Source organism: Anomaloglossus baeobatrachus, unplaced genomic scaffold, assembly GCF_048569485.1.
Source record: "Anomaloglossus baeobatrachus isolate aAnoBae1 unplaced genomic scaffold, aAnoBae1.hap1 Scaffold_424, whole genome shotgun sequence".
In the NCBI taxonomy this organism is placed as follows: Eukaryota; Metazoa; Chordata; class Amphibia; order Anura; family Aromobatidae; genus Anomaloglossus; species Anomaloglossus baeobatrachus.
In genome coordinates, this window is record NW_027443575.1 from 62,646 (window position 1) to 88,527 (window position 25,882).

Genomic DNA, 25,882 nt, shown 5'->3' on the forward strand with positions numbered 1-25,882 from the left:
TGAACTAACACACATATTTGTGAATGCTTTTGTTTCTTACTAATATGAATATATGTATATTGCATATTCAGTGTATTTTCCTTAGACACAGTATATACCAGCACATGTAATTGTAAAGATGGCTGCTATTTCCTGTTTTGCACCCAAGACAGATGGACAAAGGAAATTCCTGGAGTCTGGACTGACCAATCCAAGGAGGATGTGTAGATCTCTCTACGTCATGAAGCCCTGCCCTGCGATACTTGATTGGACTAAAACGTTTGTTTACACCCCCTTACTGCTTGGTCTAGAGTTTCTTTCAAACAATAAAAAGTACACTTGGTTAAGAGCCAGTCATGGAGATAGATGTAACTGACTTGGTGTCTAGTTATTTAGTCTCTAAGTGTACTCATGACATTTTAATTAGAAACAGCAGCCGGATCCGAGAGATCCTTTGAGTCTCATCATCATCATCGTCATTCTGACCTTGACAGGGATAACCGAGGATATGACCGGGAGGTGAGAGGCTGTGACGTCAACACATTACATCATTATCTATGGGAATAACAGGATATGACCGGGGAGGTGAGAGGCTCTGATGTCATCACATTACATCATTATCTATGGGAATAACAGAGGATATGACCGGGGAGGTGAGAGGCTCTGATGTCATCACATTACATCATTATCTATGGGAATAACAGAGGATATGACCGGGGAGGTGATGGACTCTGGAAATGTCTGTAGTGATATTATTAATGTCTCCACACTCAGGATTACACAGTAGTGAAGACCTCTAGTGATCGCTGTCAGACCCCTGTGTCTGAAGGACGGGGAGGAACCCTGAGCCCAATCCAGGGGCCTCCACCTCACCCCCGGATACATGAGAACATCAATGACCAGAAGATCCTGGAACTCACCAACAAGATGCTGGAGCTGCTGACTGGAGAGGTGACACTGCTGGGAATGCTGGGACATTATACAGGACGGCACTGGAGGATTCTGGGTGATGACGGTATCATTGTGTTGTCAGGTTCCTATAATGTGTCAGGACGTCACCGTGTATTTCTCCATGGAGGAGTGGGAGTATCTAGAAGGACACAAGGAGCGGTACAAGGAGGTGATGATGGAGGAGCCCCAGCCCCGCACATCACCAGGTAATAGACAGGACTGAATACACCCGGCCTATAATTATCTGTATGTAATAATGATGTCCGTCCTGTCTGTGTCTCCTGCAGGTCTCTCCAGTACGAGGACGACCCCAGAGAGATGTCCCGCTCCTCCTCCTCCTCCACAGGATCCTCAGGTAGATGGAGATCTCCCCTATGAGGTGTAGACGGCTGTGACCTCCTTGTGTTCAGTCTTGTTTTCTCCTCCATTATTAGATGTTTTATACTTGTGTAATGAGAGCGGTGGAGACGGCAGGATCACAGCTGACCGCAGGCATCACATACAAATCTGTGGTCCAGCTAAAAATGTCTATTTCATGATCTAAGTGGAGACTGCAAATCTGTGGTCCAGCCCCATATTGACATTTCATCATGTAAATACTGATTATTAATTTAGTGATAGGTGACACAGGTGTGGGCCTCGGGTTGGGAAACAGCTGGTTTAAAGAGAGGAAAGATACATTAAACATGAGTAATTAATCCCACGGTTGTGGTGGAAGGGGGCATAGGCGTGGTGTTTGAGGTGTACGCAGGGTAGGTGCTAATGTTCCTGCAAGCTCTACTGAACAAACACGGGCATGTCCTATCTAAAGACAGCTGACAGCTTCTGTTACCGGGCGGGCTACTCCGCTCCTTTTCTTTGGCAGCCTCACAATCGTATGACTTGTAGATGAAGGCCAGATAGAGCATGTGCTACAGTGGACAGCAAGCTCTGCATCAAGTGGCCTCTCCTCCTCATCCTCAACATGACACAAAGTACAGTCTTCAGAAGTAGCACCCCAATTACTCTTGTTCTCCCGGCGTCACAACTCTCCAACCATCCAGTGACTGTGGGGAATCACAGATGAGTGAGTCTGCAGAGCTGTTCACACATTCTATCCCATGAGTATCAGAGTTTTTTTCCCAAAGATTCCCAGACTCGAGGAGGAAAGCGTCTGCACTGATGCCCAAAATCTTTGTCAATTGGAACTGGGCCCGGACAAAATTGTGCGAGCATGATCCAGACCGTCGCCAACAGACGTTATCCCCCGGGGGTGGAGGTGATGATGTTGAGACTCGGATACCTGAGGAGCACGCTTAATGTACTGTCCTGTGAAGGCAGAAAGAAGAATGACTCTCAGGGCAAGGAGTGGGACAACAGCGAGGATTATGATAAGGTTGTAGATCCCACTTGGTGTGGACCCAGAGACATGCAGCCAAGTAGCTCAGGAGAGGAGGATAATGAGGAGGTTACGTTGCCGCTTTCCGAGCAACCACACCATGTGCTTCATTCACAGCCAAAACCTCAGGCTGTGGGTATACGCTTTGGCGCCTGATTTGTAGCCAATAAACGTGCTCGGCTTCTTAATCTCAGTAATGCTGCAGCCATCTTGGTTATGGCATTACTGTGATTGGCTGGCCGCAGCGTCATAGGGTCTATAAAAGCCCTTCCGTTGCAGGGTTTTCTTTGTTTTGTTTTTTTGCTTCATCTTTGAGGTTACCATAAAGATGCAGGATGTCCATTCTTTTTGCGTTTTGTCACTGCGTTTCAGAGAACTGGCAGATCAATCCCCTCTGACTCCGGGTCGGTGGGGGATTGATCGCTGGTATTTGGCCGATGCTGCTCCCCATATAAAGTCTATGGGGACAAGAATCCGGGGCAAAAGGGTAGGAGCAAGCGCTTCATACTCACCGATCACCGGGGCGGGTGTCACACTGTTCCCGCGGTAGCTCTTTCACCGACTTCTGTGATTGGTTGCAGTCAGAGGCGCCTCCATGTGCTTCTATATCGTGCAGTAAAATAAATTTTAAAAAATGGCGTGTAGTTCCCCCAGTTTTGATGCCTAACCAATATAAAGCCCACAGCTGGGGGCTGATATTCTCAGACTGGGGAGGCCTTTGGTTATTAGGCTGCCCCCAACCTAAAAATATCAGCCTGCAGCCGCTTGGAATTGCTGCATCCATTAGATGCGACAGTCTTGGCATTTTACCCAGCTCATTCCGATTGCCCTGGTGCAGTGGCAGTTGGGGTAATAAGGAGTTAATGGCAGCCCGTAGCTGCCACTAAGTCCTAGATTATTGATGGCAGGCATTTGAGACACCCACCCCCCCATCATTAATCTGTAAGTGAAAGTAAATAAACAAACATCCAAAAAATGCTTTATTTGAAATAAAAGACAAAAAAGCCACATCTTTCACCACTTTATTAACCCCCAAACACCCCTCCAGGTCCGACGTAATCCACACGAGATCCCACGGCAATTCAGCTCTACTACATTTGATGCTGACAGCGAGCGCCATAGAACATGACTGCCCATTGTGCGCTCCATGCAGAAAGTGAAGTGAGCCACATGACAACCGGTGACTTCACTCGGGTGATTTACAGTCACAGCTGGAGTCCATGTGTCCTGGAGTCCGCGATTGAAGTGAGACACAGGTGGAGGACTCGCCTGAGTGACGTCACCGCTGATCACGCATCTGACGTCACTCGCAGCGGCCTGATTTGCGGTCACAGGTGGAAAACTCCAGCTGTGACCGGAAATCACCTGAGTGACGTCACCGCTGATCACACGGCTCATTTCACTTGCTGCATGGAGCTCACAGTAGGCAGTCTTGTTCTGTTTCGCTCGCTGTGAGCGTCAGATGTAGCAGTGCTAGACACGTCGTGGGACCTTGTGTAGATTACGTCGGACCTGAAGGGGTGTTTGGGGGGGTTAATAAAGTGGTGACAAAGGATGCTTTTTGTCTTTTATTTCAAATAAAGGTTTTTTTTAGGTCTTTGTGTTACTTTTACTTACAGATTAGTGATGAGAGGGTGTCTCAGACGCATGGCATGACTAATCTAGGACTTAATGGCAGCTATGGGCTGCCATTAACCCCTTATTACCCCGATTGCCACTGCACCAGGGCAATCGGAAAGTGCTGGGACTGTCGCATCTAATGGATGTGGCAATTCCAGGTGGCTGCTGGCTGATAGTTTTAGGTTGGGGGGCTCCCCATAACGTGGAGCTCCCCATCCTGAGAATTCCAGCCATCAGCCGTGTGGCTTTACCTTGGCTATATCAAAATTAGGGGCGACCGCGTGTCGTTTTTTTTTTAATGTATTTATTTTACTGCACTATATAGTCCTGCCCACCGGCGGCTGTGATTGGTTGTAGTGAGACAGCTGTCACTCAGCGTGGGGGCGTGTCAGACTGCAACCAATCATAGGTGCCGGTGGGCGGGAGAAGCAGGGAATACGAGATGGAATAATGAACGGCATTTTCAAAAGAGGAGAAGCCGCCAGAGCCTTGTGACAGCCGTGCAGCGCCGCGCCGGTGATCGTTGAATATAAAGAAGGGAGGGGAGAGACCGACGGACGGACCGACCGACACATCAACAGGGAGAGAGAGAGAGAGACTATTTAAACGACTGGGCATGCCCAGAAACAAAAAAAGGATCCCGGCGCCGGTTTCCGGCATATGACGAATGACGACGAATCCGGCGCCCATAGGCTTCAATTATAAAAAGAGCCGTACGGCGCTGGATCCGGCGCAATGCATTTGTTTGTCAGAGACAAAAAACATTACAAGAGACGTTCCCTCTGGCCACCGCATTAGCCAATTACTCCGGATCCGGCAAAAGCCAGATGCAACGCAATACCATCCAGCACAATCCAGGGCTAATACAAATCAATAGGGATAAAACGGATCCGGCGCCGGATCCGTTTTATCCGTTTTTTCAGGATTGTGCCTGATGGAAAAAAACTGATGTGACCACATCACACTTGTGAGGGACTCCCACGAGTCTGACATCGCAGCACAGCCTCACACTTCTGACAGGAGCATGCATGTGTTTCTAGGTACATGCACGCTGATACTCTGAGAACGGCAGGCTGTGCCGGGTTGATGTCATGCTTGGCAGACCCGCACAAGTCTGACATCACCGGCACAGCAGTTTTCTTCTGACAGGAGCGTGCATGTGTTTTTAGGTACATGCACGCTCATGTTCAGAGAACGGCAGACTGTAAAAAGAGAAAAAATTCTTGTCAGAAGGTGGAAATGTGGTGCTGAAATCTGGTGCAGACGATTTCAGGAGCAAATGTGCACCTCCTGGCAAAAAAAAAAAAAATCGCAAAAAAATAACCGCGGCAAAAAAAATGCGTCAAAACACCACTTTTTTTTGCCAGGAGGTGTAGATTGGATGCAGGAATATGTTGTAAAAATTTCAGCACCAAATTTGCATCTCTTGGCCAAAAAAACTGCAATTTTTCTGCTAGGAGATGCAGGTCTGTGAACTCAGTGACCTCCACCTGAAGTCAGGTTACCTGTGATCACAGATGAAGGACTGTGGGAACCTCCAGCTGTGACCGCAAATGACCTGAGTGACGTCACCGCTCAATGCGCACCTCATTCATTCTCTGAATATCACAGAGAGCGGTCGTGCTCTATGGCCCCTCTCTGTGATATTCAGATGTAGCAGAGCTGAAGCAGCGTGGGACGTCATTTGGATTACGTCAGAGCTGCAGGATGTTGGGGGGTAATAAAGAGGTGAAGGAGGGGGTGTTTGTATGTTATTTCAAATAAAGCATTTTTCTCTGTGTTTATTTACATTCATTTACATGTTTGTGTGATGCAGGTATCTGATAGACGCCTGTGCCATCACAACCTTGGGTTTAGTAGCAGCCGTGCGCTGCTATTACCCCGATTGGCACCGCATCACGCCACCGAGAAGAGCCGGTATCGCACTCTAATAGATGCGGCAATAGCAGGTGGCTGCGGGCTGGAATATCAGCTCCCAGCCGGCGTTATCTTTGCTAGGGATGAAGATTAGGGGGAACTGCACGTCATTTTTTTTAAATTATTTTTTTAAATATAAAAAAAAAAAAGCCGCATGCGGGTTCACCGCAGTCACACATGCGAGGGACTCATGCGAGTCTGCCATAGGATTACCTGGCAGCCTCAAACGTGTGATTGGATACACAGTACAGATACAGCCCGACAGCTGGTGCTGCAGCCGCGCACTGTATCTGTGCTGCCGATTGTTTATTTTTTACCACCATGCTGACCGGCAGACACACTGCTTTCCCCGCCCACCGGCCATCCTGGTGCCTGTGATTGGTTGCAGTCAGCTGACACGCTGACACTCAGGGTGGGGGCGCGTATAGCTGCAACCAATTATACGCACCGGTGGGCGGGGAAAACAATGAATATTGAATTGTTGGCTCCGGAACGGAATAGCGTGACCCGGAAAGCGTGTGCCGCTATGACAGCGCCTCGGTGAGTATTCCGCGCTCGCTCCTACCCCCCTATCCCCTCCACAAACGTTTTTAACCTCCGGATTCCGGTCCCCATTGACTGATATGGGCACCGGATTCCGGAGCGGAGCGGACTTTTTTAAAATCTGGCAGTGATCTGACGATACCGGGTTTTCGGCCGTTCGATCAGCTCTAGTCTCTACCCAAATGTACACAGATTACTCTTCTTCATCAATAGATACTAAAAATCATTCTGCCATATATGATAATAACTGGAATGAAACAAGTTATCAAAGAGTCGTACAGGCACATAGAAATTAATCATGTAAAAAAAAAATATATTGTGAGGTAGCACGGTCGGCTGCGCAGCAGAAGACACGGGATCCAGGCATTAAGTTTCACAGCACACGGTTTAATGTCCAAACAAAAAGTCCACACCATTATACATGTGCCTCTCCAGCAGAGAGCTCAGGGAGTTGTGTTCACTCCCTCACACCCGGCACACCTGCCCTTGTTCCTGTTTGCATTTAACCCTTCCTTCAGCCTGTAAGGAAACAGCATTAACCCTAGAGTGGATGTACTTTCTATCATGGAGTGAGCACAACCGGGGCGAGACATACCGGCCGTCATAGACAACCCTGGTCACAGTCTCACATACCCCCCCCCCTCAGTTCAAGCGTGCGGGGTTGAACTCCCGCCAGCAAACACGGGCCGCGGGACAAGGCATCGGCGTTGCCCTGCAACCTACCGGCCCTATGTTCAACCGTAAACCGGAAGTTCTGCAGAGAAAGGAACCACCGGGTAACCCGGGCATTCCGTTCCTTGGCGGACCTCATCCAGACCAGTGGAGAGTGATCCGTCACCAAGCGAAACTGCCGTCCCAGCAGGTAATAGCGTAGGGACTCCAAGGCCCACTTGATCGCCAGGCACTCCTTCTCCACTACGCTAAAATTCCGCTCGGGAGGGGTGAGCTTCCTACTCAAGAAGGTGACGGGGTGTTCCTCCCCCTGAACCACCTGAGACAACACTGCCCCCAGGCCGACCTCTGAGGCGTCAGTCTGTACTATGAACTCCTTCCGGAAATCAGGGTGTACGAGAACGGGCTGTCCGCACAGGACCCCCTTCAGGGCCCGGAAGGAGTCCTCGGCCTGCGGAGTCCAGCGCACCATGACGGACTTCTTGCCTTTGAGAAGGTCCGTCAAGGGGGCTGATAGTCCCGCAAAATCCTTTACAAACCTCCTGTAGTACCCCACGATACCCAGGAAGGCCCTAACCTGCTTCGTGGTCAGGGGTCTAGGCCACTTCTGGATCGCCTCAACCTTGTTAATTTGGGGCTTAATCACTCCTTGGCCTATCACGTAGCCCAAGTAGCGGGCTTCCGTGAGTCCCAACGCACATTTCTTGGGATTGGCTGTCAATCCGGCTGTTCGAAGCGCGTCCACCACCGCTTGTACCTGTTCCAAATGGGTCTGCCAATCGGAGCTGTAAATAATGATGTCATCAAGGTACGCTGATGCATACGCCTGGTGGGGTTCCAACACCAAGTCCATCAACCTCTGGAACGTGGCCGGAGCGCCATGTAACCCAAAAGGCAAGACAACATAGTGGAAGAGACCCTCCGGCGTAACAAAAGCGGTTTTCTCCTTGGCGGACTCCGTCAGTGGCACCTGCCAGTACCCCTTGGTCAGGTCGAGCATGGTAAAATACCGCGCCTGTCCCAGCCTATCAATCAGCTCATCCACCCTGGGCATGGGGTAGAGATCGAACTTGGATATTTCGTTCAATCTCCTAAAGTCATTGCAGAACCTTAAGGAGCCATCGGGTTTTGGTATTAGGACAATCGGGCTAGCCCATTCACTCCGGGATTTTTCGATGACCCCCAGGCGTAACATTGTTTTTACTTCCTCCGATATGGCTTGTCGTCGAGCCTCCGGTACCCGGTATGACTTCAGGCGTACCTTCAGGTGGGGCTCGGTGACAATATCATGTCGTATCAGACTGGTCCTACCGGGCAGCTCGGAGAAGACATCGGGGTTCTGCTGAACCAACCGTCTGGCCTCTCGCCTCTGAGTCTTGGTGAGGGCTTCTCCAATCCTTACTTCCGGTTCGTCCTCTCCGGAGGTCGCTGGAGCCGGAGGTGAACGACCCGAAGAGGAGGGAGATGGGGAAAAAACAGCCATCAGGCTTTCCCGTTCCTGCCAAGGTTTTAATAGGTTGACATGGTATATTTGTTCAGGTTTCCGCCTACCGGGCTGCAATACTTTATAGTTAACCACCCCGACTCTTTCCTTTATCTCGTAGGGGCCTTGCCACTGAGCCAGGAATTTACTCTCCGCCGTGGGGATTAATACCAACACCCGATCCCCGGGTTTAAAGGTCCTCACAGTGGCTTGTCTATTGTAGCGTCCGCTTTGCGCGGCCTGAGCCTCCTGTAAATGCTCCTTCACAATTGGCATGACCGCGCTTATGCGGTTCTGCATACCCAAAATGTGTTCAATCACACTTTTATGGGGGGTGGGCTCTTGCTCCCATGTTTCCTTTGCCAGGTCCAACAATCCCCGGGGATGTCGCCCGTATAACAACTCAAAAGGCGAAAACCCCGTGGATGCCTGTGGCACCTCACGGATGGCAAACATCAAATAGGGAAGCATCATATCCCAGTCTTTCCCGTCTTTTGAAATTACCCTTTTGAGCATGGTTTTCAGGGTTTTATTGAAACGCTCGACTAAACCGTCCGTTTGAGGATGATACACAGACGTACGCAACTGCTTGATCTGGAGTAGCCGGCATAGCTCTTTGGTCACTTTAGACATGAATGGGGTCCCCTGATCCGTAAGGATCACCTTGGGCAACCCCACCCGGCAGAACACAGCAAACAACTCCCGAGCTATAAGCTTTGCTGCAGTATGTCTGAGAGGTATCTCCTCGGGATACCGGGTGGCATAGTCAACGATCACTAGGATGTGTTGGTGCCCTCGCGCGGACTTTACGAGGGGCCCCACCAGATCCATCCCTATCCGTTCAAAAGGGACTTCTATAATGGGTAACGGTACCAACGGACTGCGAAAACGGGTCAGGGGTGCGGTAAGCTGACACTCCGGGCAGGTTTCGCAGAACCGTTTTACCTCCCCAAAGACTCCGGGCCAATAGAACCTTTGCAATATTCGCTCCTGCGTTTTCTTGACCCCTAGGTGGCCACTCATCAGGTGTTTATGAGCCAAGTCGAGGACCCGCCGACGATGCGGCTGGGGCACCACCAACTGCTCTACCCCCACGCCCCGTATTTCATCTACCCTGTAGAGTAAATCCTGCTTAAGAGCGAAATGGGGGTACCTTACCTGGGCACCGGGCAGCTGTGCCACCCCGTCAATTACTGTCACCCGACTCCGGGCATGTATTAATGTAGGGTCCTGGAGTTGGGCTGTCCCAAACGTATCCGGGGACGACTCCAACTCCGGGATGGGTTCGACCGTCTCAGCCTCTCCTGCCAATACCTCTAGGGGCGACCTATCGGGTTCACATTCTGTCCCTATCATGGGGACCCCTACGGCAGGTGTCCCGGATTCAGGATTGTAGGGCTCAGGTCCCGGACTGACCAATATCTGAGGAGACTTAGGGGGTCCCTTCCATAAAGTCCAAAAATAGGGTAGATCCCTTCCTAGGATCACGTCATAGGGAAGAGTGTTAAGAAGTCCCACCTCATGTTGCACCTGACCGCAAGGTGCTGTGATGGTGACAATCCCTGTGGGATAGTCTCGGCGGTCCCCATGTATGCAAACCACCCCCACGGTACGTCCTGTGGCCTTTACTTTAGCCCTCAAGGTGGATCGCACAAGGGTCACTAAGCTTCCGGAATCCAACAATCCTGTAACCGGACATCCATTCACCTGTATTTGGCACAAGTGGGGCTCCGTCTCTGGGGAGACCAGGTCAGCGGTACACACCACCTGAGCATACATTGAACCCCGCCGGGTAACCCCACAATCCATGGGCTCCGTGGTGAGTGGACACTGGGCTTCTATATGTCCCACCCGCTGGCATCGCCAACATCTAATGGGGACGGAAACCTCCTTGACGGGTTGTCGTTTAGGGTACAGAACCTTCCGGACCTCAGGAATGGCGGCCGTGGCCTCAGACGGGACGGTAGGGGACTCCTGCACCGGTGTCGGCGGTGGGTCCTTGGCCCTAGGCTTGGAGGGGCCGGACCGACGGGCGGTACGCAAAGTCTCAGTGTCCCGTATCAAGTCCTGCGTAGCCACATGCCGCTCTACCAGGGACACTAATTGGTCCAGGGTACTCGGGTCACCCTGTCCTACCCACCGTTGAACGGTGACGGGTAAAGTGCGCACAAAACGATCCACTACTACCCTTTCCACCATCTGCGCCGGGCTCAGAGTGTCAGGCTGCAACCATTTTTTTACAAGATGCAACAAGTCATAGGCCTGGGAGCGTACGGGTTTGGCTTCCTCATAGAACCACTGATTTACCCGCTGAGCCCGTACATAGGTATTCACCCCCAACCGTGCCAGTATTTCGGCTTTTAGGGTCACATAGTCAATGGCGTCCTCGGTACAGAGGTCCAGGTACGCTTTTTGGGGTTCCCCCGTCAGATAGGGCGACAATACCTCAGCCCACTGGGGGGTCGGCAGCTTTTCCCGCTCGGCCACCCGCTCAAACACCGCCAGGAACGCTTCCACATCATCCCCCGGGGTCATCTTTTGCAACGCTTGTCTCACCGCTTTCCGGACGCTGCCGTCATCACCCAGTCCCGGGGTTGTTGCTGCCGGTCCGGCACGGATCGACTTGGCCAGGAGAACCATCTGTTCTTGATGTCTTTGTTCCTGCAATTGTAAGGCTTGCTGCTGACGTGCATTGGCCTGAACCAGCAGTTCTTGGTGTCTTTGGTCCTGCGATTTCAAGGATTGGAGCAGGTGTGCATTGATCTGTTGCTGCTGCTTTAGTATTTCCTCCATGGTGTCGCTGGGTTTGGGCCGTAGTATAGCCGCTTGAATCCAGGACATGTGCTACCGGGTCACCAGAAAAGGAAGCTACACCTCACCGGCTGGGATGCCCGCCGATTCTCCACCATATGTGAGGTAGCACGGTCGGCTGCGCAGCAGAAGACACGGGATCCAGGCATTAAGTTTCACAGCACATGGTTTAATGTCCAAACAAAAAGTCCACACCATTATACATGTGCCTCTCCAGCAGAGAGCTCAGGGAGTTGTGTTCACTCCCTCACACCCGGCACACCTGCCCTTGTTCCTGTTTGCATTTAACCCTTCCTTCAGCCTGTAAGGAAACAGCATTAACCCTAGAGTGGATGTACTTTCTATCATGGAGTGAGCACAACCGGGGCGAGACATACCGGCCGTCATAGACAACCCCAGTCACAGTCTCACAATATATATATATATATATATATATATATATATATATATATAATATATATATAGTGATAGAAACAATGGGTCACCTCAACTCCGAAATCTGCCTTATAGGTCAAAGAGATGACAATAATGTTACCCTTATAGGTCAGATAAATAGTCTATAACCTTAGATCAGCGAGCAGAAAGCATGTGCCTATTGGTTGTACAAAAAGTACCAATAACAATTAGGACTTCTGCACAATCCATAATATGAGCCTCACACCATTATATGATGCAAAGGATCTGTATAATGAATGTCCAGAAACACACACACAATTAGCACTGGCACATGCAGAGAATTGGAAACTACTAAAGTCTACCGCTCCAGAAACTAGCCCAAAGAATGATGGAAAACACACACATATATATATATATATATATATATGCCGCCTCCGTGCCAGCAGCCGACGCTGCTCGGATCCGAGCCTTCAGGGGTGGTGGCTCGAGGGTCTCCGGACCCGAGGGTCTCGCGAACACGCCGAATAAATGGGATACGTAGATGTACGGGCTAGGCCGTAACAAGTTTGTGACGCCACCCACGGTGTTTGGTGAGGTGGGACACCACCGCTGCTGTTATGGGGCACCCAGGGGAGATGTTGTGCAGCAAGTTGTTAACCCCTCTGTGGGCAGGGATGGTGGCCCCGGGACCCAGTGGGATGGTGCAGGGGGATGGCGACCGCAGGGGTGCTGGAGTACTCACGATTAGAAACACACACAAGTCTCTGGTAAGCCAAGATGGTGGTGGCCGGTGCCGCTGTCGGTTGCGTTCTGGATCCCCCACCCGGCTGGTGGTCTCTATCTCTTCCTGCACATGTTTGTGTTAAATGGATCTTCCCGGTGTGAAACTCGGGAGTCCGCTCCCAGCTGGATGTGGCCTAAGGAGCCGTGCCCGCAGACGCTGGCCCGTGGGATCTCTGGGCCTTGGTGGTGACCTCTTATCCCTAATCGGTGGGCTGTTGTCTTCTATGAGGGACTTTGGGTGGGACAGGACCTCTAGTCCTCGCCTCAATCGGTTAATTAACCAGTTCCAGTCGTTTCTGGTTCCTGGCTTCAGGGTCCGAGTAACCCCCGTTGTGCACGATTTCCGGTCGGGTCCCCGGTGTAGGTACTGGCGGGCTACAACCCTGTCCCGGTCCACCTCGGTTCTGCCGAACCGTCTTCTCGTCTCCTGCTGATGGAGACCACCATCTGCCTCTTAGCTAGTGGAACCAGGGCTCCAACCCTTGCGCTGTTCAACTTGGACTTCACTGGTGGAGCTACACCTAGCTCCAGCCCACACTCCTCTCCAAACTTGAACTACAAGCTATCTGCTGTTTTCCCACCCTCGGGCTGTCTGGACTCCTAGGTGGGCGTCTTCCAACCTCCTGGTTCCGCCCCCTGGCGTGCCTATCAGTCCCTGAGGGGGGTGACTAGGGTTTACTGGTCGCTGTGTGTTTCCTAATGAGGGAAGGTGTTATGCGGGGCCCTATTTGTGACTACCTGGTTTTGCCAGGGCGTCACATATATATAATTATGCAAAAAGTGGTTGATCCCTAAGGTCACACATAGTTGGTGACCGGGCCCGGTATCAGTTTGCATTTGTCACAGGCAAGTATGTGAGCAGGGAAACCATGCATAAAGGAGACGGAGGACACAAGATATATTAGCATGCGTCAGTAAAGAGCACAGAAGCAGGGAGCACGTCAGTAAAGAGGGTCGTGGAGAGATTCCCCCGCGATCCGCTCTATAGCAGCTTCATCAGGGGCAGCGGAGCAGTGGGACAGCCGGTGATGGAAGAGTATGCATGCAGCACATTCTCCAGCCTCTCCCCATTCAGTTTCATCACTTTCCCATCCATTTCAGCCTTTTCCTCAGGCTCCAGACCTCTTTGTTGGGTCCAGCAGGAAATTACTCGCATTCCCCTTTGATTTGCATTGTACTCGCTATTTGGCACGAATATTACAAACTACTCGTTCACAGTATAGCGATTACAAATATTTCGGTCCTCGCTCATCTCTAGACGGTACTCCTCAATTAAAACAAAGCTGAGTCCAGATGTGGGGTACCATAGACAGAGTAAACAAGTGGTCACAAAGGAAAGTGGGGAGGGGGTCGTGGAGGGGTCAATTAGAGATATACCAGATTGACTCAAACCGCAGAGGTAAAGGCCGCTTTACACGTTGCAATGTACCTTACGATGTGTCGGTGGGGTCACGTGGTAAGTGATGCACATCCGGCATCGTAAGGTACATCGTAGCATGTAACAGCTACGTGCGATTGCGATTGAACGGTAAAACGTTCATCGCACGCACGTCGTTAAATTCTTAAAAATTGAATGACAGGTTGTTCATTGTACCCGGGGTAGCACACATCGCAGTATGTGACTTCCCGGGAACGATCAACTGCAGCTTACCTGCGTCCTGCGGCTCCCGGCCAGCAATGCGGAAGGAAGGAGGTGGGCGGGATGTTTACGTCCCGCTCAGCTTCGCCCCTCCGCTTCTATTAGCCGGCTGCCACGTGACGTCGATGTGACGCCGAATGTCCTTCCCACTCCAGGAAGTGGACGTTCGCCGCCCACATCGAGGTCGTATGGACGGGTAAGTACGTGTGACGGGGGTTAATCGTTTGTGCGACACGTTCAAGAAATTGAACATGCCGCACATACGATGGGGGCAGTTACGATCTCATACGATATCGTATGCGAAATAGTAACGTAAAGCAGGCTTAAGGGATGACAGTTGTTGGAAAAGTTGAGTACGCTCCTCATAAATGCTTTTTTTCTTATTGTGGAGGTGGCACTGAGCTATAGCTTGTTTGTTTAAACGTAATAAGAATATCTGTGTATATAACTAAATCAAAATCTAGATGTAGATGCAAAATTATCTGTCTGTCTATGTAGCCATTGCACAGACCTATAGTATAATTTAAAGTTGTATAGTCATGAAGGGGTTAACCAAAGATAATGAAGCCAAAATGTGAAGCTACAAACTCTTATCAGTAGTGTCCACACAGAAAGAATGTTTTAATGAACATCTGCTGGGAGAAATAGGGGAGTGACACTCCCATAAACTCTGTGTATCATTTTCAAGGCAGAAGGTGCCTTCTGTAATAATTAAGTTTCTTTCAATATAATAATGAGCTCAGTGGGTATTGCTGACTCAAGGAGAGAGCAATGTTGTCTGTGTGTTCTTTGTCTTATATACATTGATATATATCGGCACTGGTATACAGCATTAATGGGGCACCGTCTCTGGATCCTAAACGAAGACTCCATTAGCAGTCTTGACCCAAAATTCCTCCCTTGACAGTTTGGCGCACCAACGTGGAGCTCCTTCAAGGACGCATTACCGACCTGGAGATACCGATGGTTTGGACGTCGCGGACTGAGATCTCCCTCTCCTCCAAACAGGCTGATCACCTCCGACCCCACGGGTAAGTGTTACATACTGTGTATTCACTACCGTTGTGGTTGGTTTTGGAGAGGAGGGAGTGACGGGCTGTGTGTCCATATCGGTGTTAAAAGGTACCTGATTGTGACTCAGGGGTAGTGCCCGCTGGAGCTCAGAGCACGATCCCAGCCCTGAGGTGTGGATTGAGTGTCACATGGGATCCAGAGGACGGTTGTTAGGGCAGGAAAGACGGTGGTGGCTGGATATAGCTAGTTAGACTGACCCGGTCTGTAATTAAAGACGCGGGGGGGTTCCCGTGGCTGAAGATAGGGATTAGGATATTAATTTTGATACAGTTGACCAAGTCCGGAGGGAATACCTTTTGTACGCCTCCTCCATATCACGAGATACCATTATTAGGGGGTTCCCGTGGCTGAAGATAGGGATTAGGACATTAATTTTGGTGCAGCTGATCAAGTCCGGAGGGAATACATTTTGTACCCCTCCTCCATATCACGGGATACCCTTATTACTATATAGCTGAGGAGTTGCCAGCTAGTACAGAGGTGTAGCCTTAGGTGCCGGCCGGACTCTAACGTTCACCGCATAGTTATATTAGTGTAATCCAGACACCACCAACATAGCAAAAATGTTCAGACAGAGGAAACAGAAAGTTGAGAGGCCTGAAGGTTCACAGAATGTGTTAGAGCTAGTTGCAGAGAGAGAAGGGAAGAAAGCTGTACGCCATGCCTTGGAGATTTTTAAAATGTTAGAATTACCAAAAGGAGGTCGGTTACAACCGTCACTATGGGCAACAGCATTGAAAGCAAAAAAGGGCAAGTTAAAAGACAGGAGATTGTTGAATGATGCAGAATTGTTTGGCAGAATATCGCAGGCATTGCTATCAGAAAGATATATTGAGGTTGAAGATGAAGATGAGTGAGGAGATGTTGTGTTTTACTATATGTTACCCGAGTCTGAGGACAGATCTGAGGGTCCTCCGATAGGTTGTTTTGTTGCTGCCCCACAACCTGATCCCCATTCTATTCCCCCGTTCCGGAGATATTCACAGATGCTGCAGTCACTAGACAGCATCCCTTAACCCTTTCCACACCCATACCCCTTTTCCCTCCCATACCTGCAATGCCGTCTCTCCCCATACCGGCCAGTCTGCCGTCACACTCCCCAATTATCAATTCCCTCCCCTTGGATCCCCCTTTTTTCCTTAGGACACATAGTGAGCCTTACCCCGAACCTGACAAGGAACAGCCCTCATTTAAATATGTCCCTTTCAACCCCACCCAGTCAGCGGCATTAATCCCCTGCCTGCCAGATCCCAGCATTAACCCTATGCGATTTTATAGGAAGATGCTACAGGTCCATCAGTTATACTCAGCTGCGCGGAAAGACCTAGATAATCTCACCAAAGTAAAAGCAGGAGACAGTTTTTGGCCCTTAATGGAGCCCCATCTCACAATGCACCCAGGCACTGATGACACTATTTTTTAAAGTGGACAACAGTATTGTGCCGCTTTAAAAAGATGGGCTCAAGATCAATTTGTGTATACAACCGCGCCGGTGCAGCCCCCACCACAGCCCATGCCCCGACAGGGCCCAAACCCCATATACGTAGCTCCCAATCAACAAAACCAGCAGAGCCAGCAACAGAATTGTTGGTGTTTTGGTCAGTTTGGTCACTATCAAAGAAAGTGTCATGCCCCCAAATCTCAGTGTTTGGCCAGGTACCCTCAAAACCGTAACCAAATCTTGCAACACATAAATTTACAATAAAGGTGTTCCCTGTAGATTCAGTAATGATCTACCTGAAGCCAGGTGTGCCTTTTCCCAGAGTATCACAGTATCCCTTTAAATCAGTTTTAGGAGATTTTCCAAGATACTGCCCACAGTCCGGCTGCACCCAGGAGTCTGCCCCAACCTTCCCTAATGATACAGGGGGGAGCCCCGGACTGCTTGCTTTTGTTGCAGTGATTTCCAGTCCCAAGCTACCCGCTCTAATGATGCTCTCCATTCCACTCCATCAATCTTAAGGTTTCTATAATATATGTTTCTGTAGTACCTTTGTTTCTGCTGGCTGACACGGTACAGAAATATATTTTATATATTTCTATAGTGAAAGTTCTGCCCATGTTTTTTTTCTTGTATCTGTTTTTCCCACCAGCTGTTCTAACCGCGCATCCTGAAGGAGACAGGGGGGGCATAAGTCAGCGCAGGGATGTGTGGGAGTGTTTTTTTCAGTAAGCTGCTGCTAGTCACAAGTTGTAGAGAGCAGGGAAAAAAAATAATAAATAAGGAAGTAGAGAAAAGTAAAAAAACAAAAAAAAAATGAAAAAGGTAGCTTCAGCAGATTTACAAAGCTGTTTCTGTCTTATGTACTAACCAGTGCTTTTTCCAGCTGGTGGAGTGGATTTTGTTTAATCCTTAGAGTTCAAAATTTTATAGGAGATTATCAATAGTATTCTGCTGCTATTTAAATAATTAAATTAATTTTGCAGGGAAAAGTATATTTTTTAAAATATACAAATTAGGTTTTTTTGTTTTTATCGTTATGTTTTTGTTTTGTATTATTCTTGCATACAAACTGCCAATATTGATTATTTTCCCTTTTTTTTTGTAGATACAGAATATCTATGAACCCTGTTGTAAGGTTTTAAAATTTCCCAGTAGAGTATAAGTTATCTTTATCGGTTGGTTAATTATATTGTTTACTATTATAGACCTATATATTTTGTCAAAGTAGTATATAAAACAAAAAAATAAAAAGGGAGGAAGTATATATCTATTATATTTTTCTAGCAGCAAACATATTGGATAGGCTTTAAAGCAGGCTTTAAAGCTGGCCTTTCTTTTGCAACAGTTATGTCATGTTTATTGGATTATTATGAATGTAGGAATATATGTCTGTTATAGGAATAATCTAATCTATATTTCTTTTAGTTTTTGTTTTTATAGATGAAACCAGATGGTGGTCGATTCTGCACTGGATATGCTACAGTTTACCCAACATGAGGTAATCTATATTTGGGCCACTCCCTCCCCTCCTATCGGTACGGAAGGAAGTGACGTAAGTGCCTCTCTAGATGGGTGGAGCAGAGGTAGGTAAGATAGTCAAAATGTATGTAGGATGTAGATATTTCCTGTTGTCAAATAAGCTAGGTACGCCGAAAAGAAAGTCTAGATCTGAGCTGATGGAATCGGATGGAGATCCCTGTACAGGTGCAGCTGACCAAGAAGCAGTGAACGGGCCTAGAGTTGAGGAGTCCTTTACCATGCATAAAGACCATGCCTCAGTGACACCGGTCACATCAGTGACTTCTGTCACTCCTTGTGTTCTTAAATCCCTACAGGATCAAATGAACCAATAAGAAGTGGAGTGCGAGACGCAGGGAGCCGGCTGACTGAGGAAGGTCTGTGGATGAAGGGCGGTAAGCTTTCTCTGCCATGAGATCTCTTCTTAATGATGGCCCAAGTAACATGGATTAACATCTGTGAAAGTTGGATATCAGTGTGCGCTTTGGTGACGCCAGGGTTCAGTGCCCAGGTAGATAAACTCACCCAGTCTTGTGAAGCACGTTTTTAAAACAATGAGGAAAAACTGTAAAGAGTCCGTAGAAACACCCTGCACCTGCTCTACCCATTCTTAGAGACTGCAAACTGATTATAGATGTATATCATGAGCACGTTGTATGCAAGTCTGTGCGTGTTGTGTAGATTTTTCTCCAGGTCTGGTCAGAGGCTTTCCAGTGCAGAAAACGACGTCATTGCTGAAAATCCACATAATGCAAGTGGTATGTAAAAAAAAAACCCAAACTGATAAGTTGTAAACCAATGCGTGTTATATTTCTCTTTAGTGTGTGTTGTGTTTCTTTTTAGTAATAAACAGGTTCCAATGTAAAATGTTTTTCTTTGGTCTAGCGCAAGCCACGTATAATTTTCATATGATTGACTAATTAGAGAAATAAACAAGTGTATTTTCTAATTCCAGATCCTAAATCAGAGTTAGTAGTATATGGTTTTCGGTCCGGAGACTGATTAAACCTAACAGGACACAGAAATTTCGATAAAGCTCAACGGCAGGACAACATAGATTCACGCCCCGCATTGCAGAAGGGTCGATCTACCGGAGCTGCACTGAGCGTCCTGCTTATATTTATCCTTTACAAAAAACCTGTACAGTCCCAAACCATCATTGCCGAAATAGTTAGAAGAGAGGACTTAGAGAACCTTGAGACATGGGAAAGTCCAACTACAAAGGGTGAGGACTCGCCTAGGGGTCCTTGGTCTCAAACCGGTGAAGAAATCCCATTCCCCTCTCCACCCATGCCTCAACGTTCAGTCAGGCAGGATTTCCCAACAGATCTTTCTTCCTCTTTTCCTAAGGGAACACGGTACCCTTAGTATTTGGAAATGGCAGAAATAAGTCAAGGGGAGACTGTTGAAGGTACGAATTGAGTAGTCGAAAATACTTAATTCAGCCATTTCATAGACCCAAAAATGTGGTTTGGTTAATGTAATCTAACCATTACAAATGTTTTTGTTTCCTACTAATTTCAGTAATTTTCCTTAATACAAAATGCTAGATATGGAAAATCTCATTTCAGGAAAAGTTTTGGAAGAGCCTATCCCATCAGGCTGATGTCTCTCCGGCCTAGTCTGCTGAGCACTGGCAGTGACACGCGAGTTTACGTCACATCTCAAAAACCAATGGACCCGACACAACCGAAGCAGAAAGCGGCCGCTATTCAACCCATTATCCCAGAAGGTGTTTCCAAGTCTGGGCCACAAACTGTTCACATGAAGCCTCATCATGTTTTGTTGTTTTTTTTATCAAGAGCAGATTATCCAGATTCACAAAGTGGCCCTAAGTGGACTAGGACTGACTAAGCATCCTCCTTTTTGTTTCATATCCGGAAAGAAGAACCATGGACAATTTCCAAATGTCCTTTTGTTTTTTGTTTTTTTAATTATGTGCTAATTTTTAAATAAGGTTTAGATTCAATTTTTCTTTTATCAGGATAATGTGCCCTAATAAGAGTAATAATGCCAATTCTAATAGCCCCTATAAATCATAGTTATATTTAATAAATAAAAATAAGTACTTAAGGGGGGGAGCTAAAAAAAAAAAGCCTATAGTGTTAAATTAAACAACCGATTTCATGAAAAGCCCGCATATATAGATATAGATATAATTAAAGTCCCAAGGGCAATAGGTCACAAATAAGTCCCAAATAATAAAATATATCTAAATGGGGAAAATTTTTAAATTTAAGGTTAATAATATTCACAGATATTTTATTAAAGGGGGGACTGTGGAGGTGGCACTGAGCTATAGCTTGTTTGTTTAAACGTAATAAGAATATCTGTGTATATAACTAAATCAAAATCTAGATGTAGATGCAAAATTATCTGTCTGTCTATGTAGCCATTGCACAGACCTATAGTATAATTTAAAGTTGTATAGTCATGAAGGGGTTAACCAAAGATAATGAAGCCAAAATGTGAAGCTACAAACTCTTATCAGTAGTGTCCACTGTGAACGTTGCTTACCGCAACCCGGGGGTTTTACTCGCTTGCAGCGGTGCAGGGTAGCTTAGGCATACACAGGCAACACAGTCTCTCTCAAAAATGCAGCAGTTTATTAGTAACCAACATAAACTGCCCTTCCAAAACACAATGAAGCCTCTCCTGGCTTAAAGGAAAATATAACATCCACATACCGTGGGCTTGCAGTCCAATTAAGTGTCCATAGTGGATTCTCCACACTCTGGCTCCAGCCAGCGAACACAAATCACTGTGGTTGGTTCCTGCAGCCTCCAGCCCTCTCCAGCCAGGCTGCAGTATTTTTCCCAGTCATCACCGGGACTGATTTCCAGGAGTCTCTCTTCAGTCTTCACACAGACTGAGATCTCCAGCACACATCCTCCATGTGCAGCACTCTCAGGCTTCCCCCTGTTTCTAAAACTAACAGTCTCTTAAAACCCAACCGGATACACCCACAGGTGGAGGTATGTGATTCTCCAGCTCTGTCCATCACACTGGTCACAGTTTAAAGGGAACCTAACCCTTAATTACAACCCAAGTTCTGTGGAACTACAAGTCCCATCGTCACACCTTCAGTTCAATATCACAGGGGGATCCTTCTCCACTGCGACCATCCACAACATTGGTGGTCGCTACCTCACATATCCCCCCCCTCTGTTCAAACTTGTAGGGTTGAACATTTGATAACCCACAGGGGCCCTGAGACAGGGCATTAGTGTTACCTTGCCCTACAAGTTGAGAGGGCCCTCTCTGATAAATTTGAGCTTTAGCTCCTGACAGAAAGTCGGTCATTGTCACCAGACTCGTCTCAGTCAACCTCCTTGTCAGGTACGCCCCCCGTTCAGACCTATCTCTCCATGACTGTCTCCAACGGCTAGTGTAGTAGCGAAAGTCTCTTCCAGTCGAAACTACTGTCTGGTCTGATTCTGAGCTATCTAATCCACTAGAAGGGCTACTGTCTGGGCACCTCAGCACTGAGCGGATAGACGATCTGCTATATCTAGACCGTCTGCATTCTCTTTTTGCAGATATACTATGGCTTGTTCTGCCATGGCGTCTTCGGTTGTCATCGCTCTGTTGGTGTGTTCTTTCAAGACCATCCTTCGCTGTAGATACATCACTCCCTTCATCCATTCCTTTGGAGTTTAGAGTAGAGGACTTGGACCATTCAGAGTCTATGCTATAGCTCAAAGTGTAGTTAGGTCTTCCATGACCTTGGTTCCTTTCATTATAGGACCTACTTTCTGTGCCAACTGAAGCAACACCTTTATCAGGTGGGCAACCCTTCTCCTGGCCCCAGCCTGAAAGCGGTCCCCACCTCTTACCCACTTGATGGAATTGTTCTGCAATATTCTGCCTTTTTAGGTTCAACTGCCTTAGTTCTTCCAGGTAACTCAGGCGGTACTCTAGGAGGACTCGTACATTTTCAACACACTCCTTTGTTCCCACAATGACACATGGAACCATACCGACTTCACAGAGTATCTTGGCTTCATTATGAATATTAATTCTTACTCTCGTCACACCGGACTTGTCAACCATCTCCTGCATGACTCTTCCATTTCTTCCAATCAGCTTCTTAACCAGTTCTCTGGGCACTTGTGTGACCTCCTCCACAAACTCCAACAACTTCCGAGCTGTCTTCACTGCTCCTGCAGTTTTCCCATAGATTCGGAATGTTCCACTGGTTTTTTCCACTTCAATAGCTGTAATACCTGGAACCTTCCTGGCTTGCTGAATGTTACTTCTCAGCGCTCTTATTGCAAGCCTAATTAATGGTTTCTTCACAACCACCACTTCCTGAAACGCTGCGGTGAGCCGCTTCATATGCTCCAATCGTCTGGTGTCTTCTTCCATCTTTGTAGAGATGAGCCACTTCGTGCAAAGACACTGTAGGTGCATGCCACTAAGGATAGCCACCCGCTTCTTTGTGACATCACTTACAGAGCACACCAGCAACCGACAAGACTCTGGGGCAAAGTACACTTTATAGGCTCCTACGGCCGTCTTGAATTTTTCATGTACCGCCTCACTGGCACAGGCTTTTCTCAAGTCTGCAGGGACTTCTACCATGCACGTAAAGACTGGCCGAATTTCTTTACCTGTAAGGCTACTTTCACACATCAGTTTTCTGTATTCAGGTACAGTCCTTTTTTTTGCCGTATCCAACGTTTCCGGTTTTGTTGTGCAAACCGGAGCAAACCGGACCCACCGGATCCGGTTTTAAGCGGATCCGTTGGGGACGGATCCGTAAAAAAACGGATCCGGTGGGTCCGGTTTGCATCCGTTTTGCATCCGTTATGTCCGTTTTTTTACGGATCCGTTTTTTAAACACTAAACAAACAATTAACGCGTTCCGTATTCTGATTGGCTATTGGGAACATATAGTATATATACTGTATTTTGAAGCATATATGACAGAATGAAGACAGAGGCAAGCAGAAACCATGGATGCTATTCTTGCAAATTACACAAAGATCGCTGCAGATTTTATATTTGAGGCAAATCGCTTGGCTATCATCGTCAGAGAAAAGGAGCGACAGCGACTGAGGCGTCAGCGACATCGACGCTTTTGGATCCATCCCCTGACTGCCCAGAGACTGACACGTGGGGTGTTTTCAACCCTATACCTGGAGCTCCGTGGAAACCATGAAAAATTCACAAGCTATGTCCTGATGGCAGTGAATAATTTTGACGTCCTCCTTGGCCTTGTTGCGGACAACATACGTAAAACGGACACCTTCTGCCGTTACTCTATAACACCCGAGGAGCGTTTGCTGGTTACGCTTAGGTAAGTTTTTTTTTTTTAAATTGTATCCTCCTGTAAATTGACTTTTAACTGTAATGTGTTTGCTATTATTTTTTTATAATTATTGTCTTTCCTTTACAGATTCCTTGCAACTGGAGAGTCGCTTTCATCCCTCCACTACCAGTTTCGACTAGGAATTTCCACCATCTCGGGAATCATTAGAGACACTTGCCAAGCCTTGTGGGATTGCCTCCATGAGGATTTCATCCCCCAGCCCACCAGGGACAGATGGCTTGCAATTGCTGAACAATACTATAACATTTGTCAGTTTCCAAATTGCCTTGGCTCAGTGGACGGCAAACATATAAGAATTGTGAAACCAGCTGCTTCGGGGTCAGAATACTACAATTATAAAAAGTATTTCTCAATTGTCCTAATGGCAATAACGGATGCGGACTACAAATTCATCTCAGTGGACATTGGCGCATATGGGAGATCCAATGACTCTCAGGTCTTTAAAATGTCCCCAATGGGGCGGCGAATCTATGGGAATACTTTTGATTTCCCTCCTGCAAGACCTCTTCCTGGCACATGTGAGCCCCCAATGCCCTTTGTTTTTGTGGCCGACGAAGCCTTTCAACTCTCCCAACATCTATTGAAGCCATATGCAAGCCGTGGATTGACGCAAACACAAAAAATATATAATTACAGATTATCCAGAGCCAGAAGAATGGTGGAATGCTCCTTTGGGATACTAACCAGCAAATGGCGAGTGTTGTTAACAGCCATTAATTTAAACATTGAAACTGTGGATGAAATAGTGAAAGCATGTGTGGTACTGCACAATTTTGTTTTAACAAAGGAACCTTTGTCCTTGGATGACCAGAGTTTGGAATCCACCGCTTTGTCTGACTACACCAGTCCTGGATTTAGGAGTAGTGTTGCCTGTTCAACAATCCGTGACAAATATGCTGACTATTTTGTGTCCCCAGAAGGTAGAGTAGATTGGCAAGATCAAATGGTGTAAGATTTTTGTTTAGTTTTATAACAAATAAAAATAGTTAAAAATAAATTAAAAAAATATCTTGTTAACTTTGTTAATTTTAATCTTTCACTCGCTTTAAAAATTTGTAATTTTTACACCGTCAAATTACAACATGTTATGTTTTTGTATTACCTTATTATTAACTTAACTTGCAAAATAATATTCACCCCCAAAAAAAACAAGAACAAATAAATACTTTTAAACAAAAAACTTTTATTTTTATTACAAACATAAATTATAAATTGGTATATCTTGGGCTTGGGGTGGAGATAGTACTGGAGGGGCTGACAGGTGGGAACACACGCACAGTTGCAGTATTGAGGGTGGAAAGTGGTGTTGGTGGTGGTGGTGGGGAAGTAACAGAAGGTGAAGGTGTGGTTGAGAAACCAAGAGGGAAACCAGGAGATGGGATGGGATTTGGTAAGGATTGAGGGGTGGAGTGGAGGGATTGGGAGACAGAAGAGGTGGCGGGTGAATTAGTGGCTTGAGTTGGGGTCATGATGGGTGTGGAAGGCGAGATGTGGTAGTGGGTAGGAAGTGTAGGGGCAGATGTGGTTGGGAGCTGGTACTGGGCTGCAGGCTGGTACTGGGCTGCAGGCTGGTACTGGGCAGCAGGCTGGTACTGGGCAGAAGGCTGGTACTGGGCAGCAGGCTGGTACTGGGCAGAAGGCTGGTACTGGGCAGCAGGCTGGTACTGGGCAGCAGGCTGGTACTGGGCAGCAGAGGGAGTAGGGACAATGGCTGGAGGGGGGGCAGGTGCTGGAGGAGGGGTGGGTGGAGGTGGTTGGGAGTCAACCTGCGCCAGAGCCTGCCGTGTGGCTTGCATTACATGCATCTGCTGGTCAGGAGATAGCTTTTCCATGCGCTGTAGTACGGCTTGAAAAAAACAATGATTGGGTGATTTACTTGCATCTAAATGCAGCCTGTCCAGACGCGTGCACAATTCGTGTGTATTTTTTTCCATATTGGCATTTAGGAAGCTAAAAGATGAACGATTTTGTTCTGATAATAATTGAATGGCGTTCTGGAAGGCTGCATTTAGATGCAAGAACTCGGGCGCATAGCTCTTTTCCTGACCCCTATGACGCTGACGCCCAGAACCCAAAGGTGTTCTACTGAGGGCAGCAGTGTCAGAGGGGTGGGGTAGGGGAAAAGCTATCTCATCACCAGCAGCTTCAGGTAATGAAGTCTCACGGGAAGCTCCAGCGCAGGTGGATGGGACAGATGTAGATGGAAGGGAAGGTTCAGATGGGTGGGGTCTGTGCCTGTGTTCCCCAGTGGCGGACTGTTCAGGGATCGCTCCTGTCGGGTTCGATGCAGGCTCCTGAGTGCTGCAGACGGTGCTGGTAAAAAGAGGAAAAACAAAATA

General features: G+C 47.7%; 1 protein-coding gene across 1 annotated transcript in view; it reads left to right on the plus strand.

The window, feature by feature from the left end:
* Window positions 1–619: 619 nt before the first annotated feature.
* Window positions 620–25,882, plus strand: part of LOC142279151 (uncharacterized) — a 61,402-nt gene continuing 36,139 nt past the window's right edge. Inside the window, exons 1-4 of the mRNA XM_075332667.1 lie at window positions 620–700; window positions 754–930; window positions 1,013–1,136; window positions 1,218–1,285. Coding sequence (XP_075188782.1) covers window positions 671–700; window positions 754–930; window positions 1,013–1,136; window positions 1,218–1,285 — 399 coding nt within the window. The 5' untranslated portion in view covers window positions 620–670. The remainder of the gene's footprint in view (window positions 701–753; window positions 931–1,012; window positions 1,137–1,217; window positions 1,286–25,882) is intronic.